The 13215-nt window shown below is 43.0% G+C and overlaps 1 protein-coding gene across 1 annotated transcript in view; it reads left to right on the top strand.

The window, feature by feature from the left end:
• The window catches only part of LOC146194694 (sedoheptulokinase-like), a 153961-nt gene extending 147563 nt beyond the window's left edge, over positions 1-6398 (top strand). Inside the window, exon 4 of the mRNA XM_084597507.1 lies at positions 1750-6398. Within this exon, the coding sequence (XP_084453633.1) occupies positions 1750-2234 (485 nt within the window). The 3' untranslated portion in view covers positions 2235-6398. The remainder of the gene's footprint in view (positions 1-1749) is intronic.
• Positions 6399-13215: the final 6817 nt, after the last annotated feature.

The following is a 13215-nucleotide window of genomic DNA, read 5'->3' as shown; positions in this document are numbered from 1 at the left end:
CCTCTCTACTTCTACGTATTCTCTCTCTGTCGCTTTTTTTTGTTTTTTGTTTTGGACGGGGGGGGGGGAGGGGTCCGCAGCTGAGGTGTTTAAGATATTATTAAGCAATTGTCGCTAGCATTCTTTCCCTTCCTGCTTGTTTTAAAGCGAAAGCCTTTATTGCCTCATCGTTGTCGTCAGCAAAAGTGTCACGCTTTTGCGGCAGCTCTCACAGAGCACCACCATAGTATGTGCGAATGCGTGCCTTATATGTCCATATGCCAATCAATGATCAATTACAAAAAAGGACTAATTAATTATTTAATAATGCCTAAGAACGAATTACGAAATACTAAGTAATTATTTTTACAAACGAGTATATAAATAATTATCAATGCTTACTAATTGTGCGTTCTCGTCGCTGCCAAGCAGAATTCACCGAAAATTCACTCGCAGAATGTTGAAGAGTAGTCGCTCGCTTTAGACTCGTAGCAGCATTCATCGCTACATGCGCAACAGTCGCGTAGCAGAATGCAGCACTCAGGCTTTCGCCTTTCATCAGTTTAGTCGCCAAAGTGTCCTCGAATTTTTACTGTTTAATAACCCATTAACACCAGCCCAACCAGCAGCAGAAAAGAAAATGCAAATATTTATAGTAGCCTTTATGGTAGCACTCCGTTGGTGTATGGCTGGCTGAAGTTCAAAGAATTTCTGGTGCCGTATAAGCTTTCTGGGTAACCTAGAAGGGTGAATAACAGCGCGTAGAATCTTGGCGTGTTGGACGAAAACGACGAGGCTTTTAGCTCGCTGGTTTACAGCGCCTTGATTTTGCTTACGTCATTGCTCTCACCATAGTCCACAGGCGCTGCCGGAAGTGAATCCGCGCTGCGCAAGTCACTATCTCTGGAAAGAGTGAATGTGGTGCTCCGTTGACACAACGAGAAAACGAACGTAAAAGAAAACAAGCGAAACAGGCGCAAACTAGGAGAGCACGCCAGTTTCGTAAAGACAGACACACTGCTTCAGATGGGCTTTTTTCCACACACTCCGCTGTCCGCAGTTCATTTGACGCCGATAGTACACGAAGCATAACCAAGACCAGTATATCAGACAAGTATAACTATGCTCTCTGAAGTTTTCCGGTTTTGTGGCCGACATGTAACGGATTCGAACGCGCAGATGGTACAAGCTCCCTGAAGTGCCCCCTGTATTTTTTTTGCCGATGAGGGTTTTAATGCGATGATGTTAAAATGGACTTGGCAAGGTATGCCATGTGGCGAACGGATGGTAGACTCCAAAGGAGTGAAGACGTAGCCGAGGACGGCCGAAAGAAAGGCAGGAAATTCAGGATGTTTGCGAAGACATAGCTGCCAGACGCGGTCTACAACTATGATAATTACAAAGCACTCCAAAGGGCCTTCTGCAGCCTACTTCAAAATCCAACAGGTAGTCAATATCATGACAGGACACTGAAATCCGTACGCGGATTTTTTCGTCTCCAAAATATTCTCAGAAAAAGAATTGCGCAGGATGAGCTGACAGTCCATTTTACCCCATTGCACGTAAACATTCTTAGTCAACGGTGCATGTCTCAAGAAGCTCTTGGGACATAAAATGAACGAGAGGCATCTCGTTCGGGAACACGTTTCGACATTCCAGACACCGAAAAAAGAGTACCGTGCATACAATTGCTGCCTTCGCCTTTCTGTAAGACCATCAGTGTAGCCGTTTATTTATTTTTTTTTTCAACGGTATTTTGCTCTCATGCAGGCACGGGTATTCCTGAAAGTGCCATCTGGGAGCGGCTCTTGGCAGCCGGAAGCGATGATAGAGGTACCGCTCCTAGCAACGCCCCATCAGAGGACGCAACAGCCACTCCGCCGCCTCCGGATTTGCTTGTGACACCGACAGTGTTCGGCGAGCGCCATCTTCCGGGAGCACGGGGTTCAGTGTCTGGCATCGGTCCGCAGTCGGCGCTCAGCCTGGGTGCCGTGCTACGCGCCCTCTGCCAGGGCTTGGCGCGTAACCTGCACACAATGATGCCCCGCGATATGCTGGAGCGCGCCGGCGTGCGCCGAATTGTGGGGACGGGCAAAGCTTTAACGCGGAATCCTTGCCTACAGCACGCAGTTCAAGACGCTTACGGCATTCCCCTCGAGCTTGGTGGGAAGGGGGACGCTGCGCTGGGCGCTGCACTGGCCGTGCTCTCTTACGCAGAGCGAAGTCGGGCCGCCGGCAGTGGCAGCAAGGCTTAACAGCTCGACTGGCTTCCTGTTCTGTGTTGGCTCAGTTAAACTGTCTGTTGGCTTAATGGAGGGCCCACCATCAGGCTCTCAGCATACATGCTCTTTCCATGGACAGGTTTAGACGGCCGAATTAAACACTATGAGGTATATGCCACACCGTTCTTCTTAAAGTCAACATTTACTTACATAGTGTGAGTTCGACTCGCGTCTTGTTAGTTGCTATGGCTATACTTAAAGTTAAATGATGTACTCACACAGCTGTTACAGGTACCACTGTGGCAGTCTATGCTAGTCATTATGTAGAGAAATTCTTGTTAAAAATGTCTTAAAAAGGTATATGCAGACCGAACTGTTCTGTACGGGCCGTTTCTTATGATCGTTAATATTAAAGCACTGTCGTGCTGCTGTTCTTCCCCGCTCTGTGTTTCGCACTGTTTCTAAATGTCAGGACAGGAATGTGTATGTCTTAAGTCGTACATATTGTTATATTGTTTTCCTGTGAAATTCCTGGAACACTGTTTTGCATTTTTCATCTGTTGATGATGCTCAGGGTTATGTGACAATGAGTTCAAAGTATGTTAGAATAGTTTTGCCGGTTTATGGACTCGAGGAACTTGTATAATGCTAGCCTAATTCACTGGAGTGGCGCAGTAGCTGTGATCTCAAAGAGGGATGCTCAGAGTGAGTTTGCAATACCATGAACAACGAGAAAGTCACACGCAATGAGGACGTGTTTTCTATGCAGCTTCTAGTTGGCTGCTTGAAGCGTCGTCGCTTTGAACTTCAATATTTGTTTTACCGTTTTCATAAGAAAGATGTCAATGTATGTTTTCTGTGTGCAGTGCTTTATTTGGTTCAGCAAGGCTGCACCTTGCACTGGTTGTGCCACATGTTTGCGGAAGTAAGCTACAAGCTTGTGTTTCTGTGTGCCTTTCACTGCTGTTAGTAATAAAAAAAACAATGAAACTGAGGGTAGAACAAAAGAGGGATTCTGGAAAATAGCATTAATACCAGCCCCAAAAGCCTGACAGCCTGAGCTCTTTACATGCATCCCTTTAGTACCTTCGTGCAGCCATCGAAACCATTGGAAAAATGAAATAATGAAAAACACGTATTTTTTATTTTACCGCTGGTAATGTAAAAAATAATGTGAGGTTAAACTGCATATTTTAATTGTCCATTGCATGGTGACTAGTATTTTTTGGTATTTGATTTCATCCGTGTAATTTGTGTAGGTTCTGTTGCTTACAGTGACAGGAACGAGGCGAATACTGGCATACATGACAGAAATGCCAGATCAGGGGGTCTGAAGAACGTTTTTGATGGTGATGCGGAAAACCCTTAACGCCAGCAGTGCACCTTGCGAAACTCTGTGGAAAAAATTTTTGGACCACAAAGAAAAAAATTAGTGGGTCTCTTAGATGTCTCTTAAAAGTAGAATGATGAAAGCCTACTTTTCTCTCCTATCATTTGCCTCTCATTGTGTGCCTTTTATCGGCGTTCGTTGCAGTGCCATATATAACTATAATTGGTTTACAGGAAAGGAAAGGCGCAGTATCGGTCACACTTTGCCCGACAAGTGTGCGTTTCGGCGATACACCATCACTCCTGTCACGTGGCGTTCCTTGGCGCGCGCTCAAGTGTGGGATTGCAGATGGCAGAAATGCTAGACAAGATGTCTTCTGGTTGGTCTCTTTGAATTTGGTGGCTGAATACGCCACTTCTCTGTCTACTAATCAGGTGCGCCGCTCGCGCGGAGGTGCTGTTTTAGCTCGTAGCTTTTTCTCACCTTTAAGTCTCCTCTTTATCATTTGCATCTCGCAGCGACAGTGTTCTCCTGGACATCGTAGAAGTTTCATGCCAAGATTTCATTAGATGCTTTGCCTGTGAAATATGTTCTCCATATATATTGTTCAATGTGGGCAGAGAACCAGAAACTGGGGCTAGTGATACAGGATTGGCTTCAGCAGGAGGGTCCCAACTGCCTTATTGTGAGCGGAATATGTAATTTTTAAAAAGGCTGGGAAAGAGGTATTGAAAGAGGTCAAAGGAATGCATTTGTGGATAGCCTCACACTAACATTTTATCCCCGGCACCCACCTGCGCTGAAAGTCTGGAGCTGTGTAGTTTGCAATCGAAGGAAATAGTAAAGCCACAGCCATAAGTAACAAATGAGAACTGAATTCAGCTTGCTTCAACCACAACACACTTTGTAGAGTGTATTTTAACTGTTCACCCTAGTGAAAAAACCCTATGAGTCACAATAACCTCATACAGATCTCATACCAAACTTATACTAAACTCATACGAATCTCATATCATCTCATACAGATCTCATTCAACATATGGGAAATAATGAGATTGTATGAGATCTGTATGAGCTTAGTATGAGGAATTTGTATGAGGTTATTGTGACTCATACGGTCTTTTCGCTAGGGCATGGCAGCATCACATACCTGGTAATTGTCTGTGGTGTACACTAAAGAGAATTGGGTCTCAGAATATATGAAGGTTATGTATGGCAAAAACATCTGCTCCGTGCTCAGATTTGAGAAGCCAGTTTGGGTGCTAACAAAAGGCTGAAGTCAAAAACGTTATGGTTGCCTTTTTTGTAGTATTGCACGTGCTTTACCTGAATTATATACACGATGCCTGCTGTGTCTGTGGCTATAGAAAATATTTTGTGAGTTTCAAAGCTCTTGTTAATCATTTTGCCTGCACTTGCAAAATAATAATGAAGGGAAATCATACACAATCCAGAAGATCTTAATAAAAACAGCATAAAGTAAATGGTTAAATGTCACTGGCAAAGTTTCTTTTTGTCAAAAATATTGACTGAAAGTGGCATTAAGCTCATTTAGCATCACATGTACAGTCAGGGACAAAAGTTTGCGGGGCGCGATTTTGTGCAAAAAGTATTTATATCTGTGCGGTCGGGAAAATGTGGAGAATGAAATGTGCTTAATCATGAGGGGTCATGCACGCCCCATTCAGATAAAAGTATCAGACGACAAAATTGAGAAAGAGCGAAGAAATAAATTTCTCCACAAATCCGTATCCCACTAATTTTTCTCCCTGACTGTACTTATGAACTATAACTATCTGACAAATTGGTTTTCTTAACTTTGTGATATGTTGTGGCTGCAAATTTTTCTTCATAAGATGCTGCTGCTGCTTCTGCTGCTCATTGCAGGATTTGCTTTTTGCACTGCAGAGTTTGGTGGTTATCAGGAGGAATGCATCCAGCTAATGTTTTCTATGAATATTGGAACTGCGCTGAACATCAGTTTTGTTTATATTTTCATTACATGAGGAATTTCCTGTTTATTGGGGCAAATGCAGCCTAATTTGAGATAAAAAATTCAAAGTCTTGACCTGAAAAATGCCATTATGGGAGTTGTGCTTTCGAAGGGAGGGTAGCCTGTATGCCCTAAATAGCACAGACGATGAATGAAATATTTTAACAATGGTGTTTGTGATATAATTAAAGCACCTTATCGATGCAGTGCATTTACCAGCTGATTTGCTATTATGCTCAGATAGTCTTATTTGTTTATTATAATATAGCAGTAGTTTTAAGCTTCTTTATAATTTCAAGCTGATAGTAAATAGTAAAAAGTAGTATATAAAGTCGAAGTATGACTTTCTAGTACACGGAACTGTTTTGCTGAGAGTTGTTCAAGGAATGCAGAAGTGTCAGTGAATTTGTGCTACGAAATGCTCAAGAAGGTACTATATGCTTCGTATGAAAGGGGCTTTACAATTGAGGGTTATGTGATCAACAGCATATATTTGCTGTTTCACTGGATTGCAGGTTTTCAGGAACTTGCAACGGGAGAGCATTGTTATTTGAATTTATTTACAAATCGCCAAGTAGTTATTTTTATCTGCAAGCATTTATATTGTACATATTAGACGTTTTGCTCTGATCGCAGTGATCAAAATGTTTGTTATTTTGTAGCCATTCCTTCGTGCTGTTTGTGAGTGATTGTAGACGACGTTACAGATTCACTGAACAGTGTTTCACATTATGATTTATAGTGATAATTCCTATTAGCATTTTGCTCCATTGGAAAATCTGCATGATATTTGTCACAAGGTCGTATTCCTGTTTTGTTTTTAATAAACCTAGCCACCTTGGTTTGTTGATATGCTCCTTGATAGTACATTACTTAATTCCAGTTACAGCCAGACAGCGCTTGTATGCTGGAAAGACAGCATGGGTTTTCTGATTTAGGAACAAAGGCCTTTGGATATTTTTTCAATTCTGAAAACTAACGTGGCTGCCCTAAATGTTGCGTTGTTCGCGGATTACTCCGCAAACGACGGCAGCGATAGAAATAAGATTGCTTACATACATAAAAATCAATGCACAAGATCACATAGAGGCCCTCCTATGCCAGCATTTACTGTCATTGTAGAGTTAAAGAGGCGCATATGCGGACTGCAGATAGTCGCTGCGACGAAGGAAAATACGTAATAAAATTTGTTTTGACTTTGCCCTTATGTGGCCCAGCCCAACGATACAAAAGGCATCACATCAGTATATTAGGGACACAAGGCTGGCAACTGCTTTGTTCATCGCCGGATCCCCGCGCGCTGCTGTTGCGTATTTGCCATCTTTTCAGGAGCTGACGTGCAGCCCTCCGAGGAACTGATGAATGAATGAACGAGGAACCAGAAGAAATGACAACTATTTGCTGACCTTTCACCATTTTCATGGAATAATGGTTTTGTAGCAGAAATAATAGGCGCAGTTAGATGGCTGTACACAAAAGATCACGCGAAAATGAAACTGTACAGTGAAATACAGTGGCTGTATGAAATACACTTAGAGGGGATGGCTTGAAGGCTTTAGTTTATCTTTCGATTTGTTTTATATCACCTAAAGGACCAGTCTGCTGTGAGCACTACAACTTCGCTCGCCCCGCTGTTTTCTGCAAGCCAATTCTTTGCGCACCAAGCATCACAGGAATCGCAAGGGATTTGGAGCCCTTATTGCCGTGTTTGTGGCAAATTTCTGTCTGTATCGTACCATGACTCACTGATGTTCTGCACGGTTCCCTACTTATGCTTCTAGTACGGTCGCCAACTAATTACATTGATCAAGGTCTAGCGATCCCGATGTATAAGGCTTTGAATCGGACGTTGGCTCCCGCCATCTGTTGCCGCAGCGCCGTACTATTAGAAGTTTCCAGCGAGTGGCGCATCGCAGGAAAGCAAAGCAGAAATGTTATTTGCTACTAGCTGAACTATTATTTCACTAATTAGTTTCTTTTATATGGCACATCGAAACATTAGCTGAAAGTAATAAGGAAACGCATACATTAAGCTCACCTTTATTCGGCGAGCAGCAATGCTGTTCCGTGCTGTATTCCCGTCACTAGTGATGGTGGCAGAGCATTTCCCTAATTTTGCGGTGCAAGTTCATGGCTGAATGTAAAGAGAAACATTTGCGTATTGAATATTGAATTATTGAGCCACATTTAGATGGAGGCAAAAGACAGAATGCATCTGAGTGATGTTAGCGATTTTTAAGGGTGCAGATGAACCAGCCATCTGCAAATGGAAAACACCAGAAAGTATACGTTTATCCAGAGCCCTGAAGAGCAGTGCCACCGCATAGCTTTGGTTCCTGTTGTATTTTCGACACCATAAATTGAAATTTTCAACTAAAATAGTCTACATTTTAACGTGGTAGCGTTGAGGGTCCCGCGTTAAAGAACAGCCGGTGTCGACATTGTAGTTGTAACGCGAAAATCGGAATAAAGTAAAGAAACATTAACAATTAGATGATTTATTAGGTGTCTCTAAACAGAAGAATGGCTCCTCTCCTATCATTTGCTTCTCATCGTTTGCCTCTTGTCGGCGTTCGTTGCTATGCTACATATAATTATAACTGGTTGATAGGGGATGAAATGCGCAGTGTCTGTCACACTTTCCACTGCAAGTGTAGTTTGGACGGTACACCGTCGCTAAAGTGAACTAGAATATCGGGCACTTTACCATCGCTCCTGTCGCGGGGCGTTTATTGGCGCTCATTCAAGTGTGGGATTGCAGATGGCAGAAGCTCTATACAAGAACACGTCTCTCGGAATATATGACAGATCTCGAGCACTGTTTTTTATTCCATGAGCCTATAACATAAAGGCATTCGCCTGAATGGTTTTGCGGAAACTGGTGGTTGCTCATGTCCCTACTGGGCTGGGAATGGTAGGTCCCCGCTGTTTGCAGCTAGGGCTCGCCGGCCACCGGCGGATGATACTGTTGTAGGCTGTTATTGCACCCGCCACCGCTTCGGTGGCGGATGACGGCTGTTGCTACGCGAGTCTTTTCTCCTTCTTCATTTTTCTTTCTTGTCTATTTTCTCTTCTGTCCGGACGAGGCAGCGGAGGTGGCTCAGCTACAGAGCCAGTAGCAGGCCCGTGCATTTTCTTTTCCTTCTTGTGATAGTCGCAACAACAATTATACGGAAATTCACAAAGTCGAGCACGGTTTCTTCGCAGTGCGAGCCGAGCACATAGCCACTCCACCACATAACGCATTGCTTCCCTCTGAATAAAGGCACCTAATGTATGCATTACCGTATGAATGTCAGCTAATCTTAGATGCTTCATTAGAAACTAATTGCGGAAGTAATAGTTAGGCGAGAAAAGAAAATTACCGCTTTGCTTAGCTGCGATGCGGCGTTCAATTCATTCATTCATTCATTCATTCATTCAATCATAAATCTTTATTCATAAGGATGACCTGACGCCTAGAGGGGAAGTGGGAAAATTCTTTCGATCGTACGGCGTTGCGGCAACAGATGGCGGAAGCCGCCGCCCGATTCAAGGCTTCCATCCATTGTCTTCAAAGCATTGGGGTTTAAGGACAACGGAGCTATTGCGTTGAACTCTTAAAGGCGAAGCTTAAGCTTCGTCTAATTTTTCCTTAAAGTGCAAATAAGTCTTAAACTCGAAGTTACATGAAAGCACGAACTTACAATTTTATGCAGCCAGAACAAGCATGTCCGGTTTTCTTCCTCGGTCTTCAGAACGTGACTTGTGGCTCACAATTGCTATCGGATATTATATTTTGCTGCACTTGACCTGCTTGAAGATGAATGATTTGGCATCACTACGCTAAGTAAGATTTTCAAGTACATATAAGCTGTCGGTCAACTGAGCTAGTGGTTTATTCGCTTATTCACCGCGTATCCCCTGAAAGTAGAACAAACAACAACAACAACAACAAAACGATCCATTCGTGAGCATTCTAGCGTACTCTTGAGGATCTGCAGATACACTGGATTCAGGTCTAAATTGGCGGCGTTGTTAATATTGATCCCAATTTCAAAAAAAAAAGAAGCACTAGCCCTCATTGAAACAACGCCCTTTTCGGTAACTAGTGCATCAAAAAATGCAGCAAACCTGCACTTCCCCTTGGTCAAGAGCAAGATTGATCAATTGCTGAGCTACATCCTCGATTTGCAAACGAGCTTGAGGGATTCCATTTGCAGCTTTGCTCCCATTCTCCGTCTCAAAGAGGAAGGCTTTGTGAGCCCACAATAGCCCCAAGTGCCAAACACGTTTCCTGTGTGTTAGCTGGTGCATACTGTATGAATGTATAGGTAGTGCATAAAACTATATGACACACCAAATCATGAAGGCCTCTAATCCAACAGATAGGATAGAACTGGCAGAGCTATCAAAGCTAATCAATAGGTGCAGTGTCCGACATAAGGAAATATAACGCGGAGAACATCGAGCTTTGTGAGCCCACAATAGCCCCAAGTGCCAAACACGTTTTCTGTGTGTTATCTGGGGCATATTGTATGAATGTACAGGTAGTGCATAAAACTATATGACACACCAAATCATGAAGGCCTCTAATCCAACAGATAGTATAGAACTGGCAGAGCTATCAAAGCTAATCAATAGGTGCAGTGTCCGACATAAGGAAATATAACGTGGAGAACATCGAGCTTTGTGAGCCCACAATAGCCCCAAGTGCCAAACACGTTTTCTGTGTGTTATCTGGGACATATTGTATGAATGTACAGGTAGTGCATAAAACTATATGACACACCAAATCATGAAGGCCTCTAATCCAACAGATAGTATAGAACTGGCAGAGCTATCAAAGCTAATCAATAGGTGCAGTGTCCGACATAAGGAAATATAACGTGGAGAACATCGAGCTTTGTGAGCCCACAATAGCCCCAAGTGCCAAACACGTTTTCTTCCATTCTTCTTTCCATTGTCTTGTGTTTCCATTGTGTGTTCTTTCCATTGTCTTGGATTATTAGTCCCAAGACCCTGATTTTGTCCACTGGTTATCGGTGTGCCATTTAATTCCACGAAAATGTCTTCAGCGTTGATATTGCGTTTTTTTGTTCCTCGGATTATCAGAAGTTCCGATTTGCTTGGTGAGCATTTCAGCCCTGCCCTTCCCGCATATTCTTCAAAAATGCCGATTGCCTGTTGAAGATTTTCTTCTATTTCCCCAACGTTGCCTGTGCATGTTCATAACGTGACGTCATCAGAATATAGCGTATGTTTCACTCCTTTGATGGTTTTTAGTAATTATGGGAGGTTCTTTAACGCTAGGTTGAAGACGAAAGGTGAAAGAACTGAGCCATGTGGGATGCCTTTGTCTCCTAGCTTAATTGTTTCAGACCTGATGTCTCCAAGGCTTATTTCTGCTGATCTTTCGGTTAGAAAATCCCTAACGTAATCGTGTGTCCTCTTGCCAGGGGCAACTTCCTCCCGATTATTTAATATGGCTTCGTGTTTGACATTATCAAATGCTTTCTGTAGATCAAGGCCAAGTACAGTTTTTGTGCCCCCTTTATTGGGCGTGTCAATTATGTCTGCTTTGAGTTGAATCATTACATCCTGCGTGGACAGCTTGCTCCTGAAACCTAGCATTGTTTCGGAAAATACCTCCCTTTCCTCTGCATACTCCTGAAGTCGGTTTAGTATTACATGCTCAATCAGCTGCCCTAGGCACGATGTTAGCGATATCGGCCTGAGGTTGCCTACTTCAAGTTTCTTCCCAGGCTTCGGAATGAAGACCACTTTAGCATGTTTCCACTTCTTCTACCTCGTTTCCATACCCCATTAAGAAAGTATGTGAGTGCCATGACTGATACTAAATCTAGGTTTCTCAGCATTTCATTGCTGACCCCATCTGCTCCCGCTGCTGATGTGGTTCTTAGCTGACTCATTGCTCTCCATACCTCCGTTATTGATATGTCTCTATCTAGCTCTGCGTTCTCTGGTCCTCGATATGGCGCAGATTAACCCCCTTTGCACGTATTAAGGTATCTGCTCTTCAGTTTCTCTGTGAGATCTTCAGCCGTGCCCTGGTATTTATGAACCAATGTTTTCAGCTGTCCTTGAGCGGCGGTCTTAGTTTGTCCTGGATCTAGAAAGTGGCGAAGAAGTTGCCACGCGTTTTTACACCCAAGTTTCCCATTCAATTAATCGCAAATCTGCCTCCAGTGTTGACTCTGAAGTTCGCTCGCGTATTCTTCTATCTGTCGTTCAAGTGTAGATATTCTCTTCTTTAGCCTTCTATTGCGCCTCCGCTTTTTCCATCTTTTCGTAAGGCTCTCGTGGGCTTCCCACATGTGGACCAACCTCGAGTCTGTAATATTTCCGGCGGTTGGGATCTCTTTAGTGCGTGTGTTTATATCGCTTTTGGGTCGTTCAACCCATTGATTTAGATTCACGATCTCCCTCGGAGCGGTTCTGTCCCTGACTTTTTTCTAAGAGTATCCCAATCTGTTAGTTTCTTTTTGTGCAGCATCCCCTTCAGCGGTATGGTATGTATTTCAATCTCTATGATATAGTGATCACTACCTAAGGTGTGTCCTGTGTTTGACCACTTCTCGCCCTCAAGGTCTCTGCCCAGCGGCGTCTGTAGACGTGTCTACACTGATGCTGTAGCCAGTGGCGTAGCCAGAAATCTTGTTTGGGGGGAGGGGGGGGGGGGGGGGGGGGGCTCACGTTGCAGCGCGTCCTCCTCCATATAGAATTTGTCGATGGATCAAATATGATTAATTCCAGCCAATAGCTAATAGCCATTGTGTATTAGGTGCTGCAAACGAATTCTTGAATGCCACGCAGTACGCACTGCCAAGACAAATGTAAAATATTAACTTTATTATAAAAGAACATATATGTATGTGACAAACATTGTGGCAGAAATAACTGACATCAATGCTTCCCTGATTCTGTCTGTTGAATAAGTACAGAAAATATTAAACGAAATCTAGAACTATATCAGTTCGAAACCAGCAAAGCAGTGCATACCGCTGATATGAAAACGTAAAGGCCAAGAAATGAACACTTTGACGGGAAATGATTTATTGAATCTGTCATCCAAGACGCTTGTTTACATTTTTGTACACGTCCAACGGCCAATGACGCTGCCCTTTTTTCCATTTATTGCGCCGGAGCACCTGTCACCGGCCGTATACTGCGGGTAATTTAAGTGAAATTATAGTCGCAACAGAGAGCGCACAGAAAAAGCAGGAGAGTTCCGAAACATATGTACATACAAATGCGAAGATATAATGGAATATTATAAATGAGATGATACAACTTGATAAGGGCAAAAAATTACCACTGGAAACAAACTTCACTATATATATGCACAAAACCTCGCAACATGACATTTAAATATACGTACAAGTTTTCAATATATCTATGCAACTAAGCAAAGTCACTGCATATGATGCGTCAAACAAGGCACATAAACATGTTGCGCAATCACAGATAGTAAAGTTTAAGCACAGAAAGACAGACGATCTTGGCAAGAACAAAGCTATGATCGCCACGCTTCGGTCGCGATAGCACCATATGGGTAGAATAATAGAGGAAGAATGGAAAAATCAATACATTAAGTGTAGATTTTAATTGCCTGCACAGCGACAACAGTTTTTCTGTACCCAAAATTAAAAAAGGGTATTGCTTTGGTTAAAAAAAAGTTGGAAAAAGCA

Source organism: Amblyomma maculatum, chromosome 3 (genome assembly GCF_055883805.1).
Source record: "Amblyomma maculatum isolate TAMU_Amacu chromosome 3, ASM5588380v1, whole genome shotgun sequence".
NCBI classification, from domain to species: Eukaryota; Metazoa; Arthropoda; class Arachnida; order Ixodida; family Ixodidae; genus Amblyomma; species Amblyomma maculatum.
The sequence above is the reverse complement of the archived record's forward strand: the minus strand, read 5'-3'. Positions and strand labels throughout refer to the sequence as shown.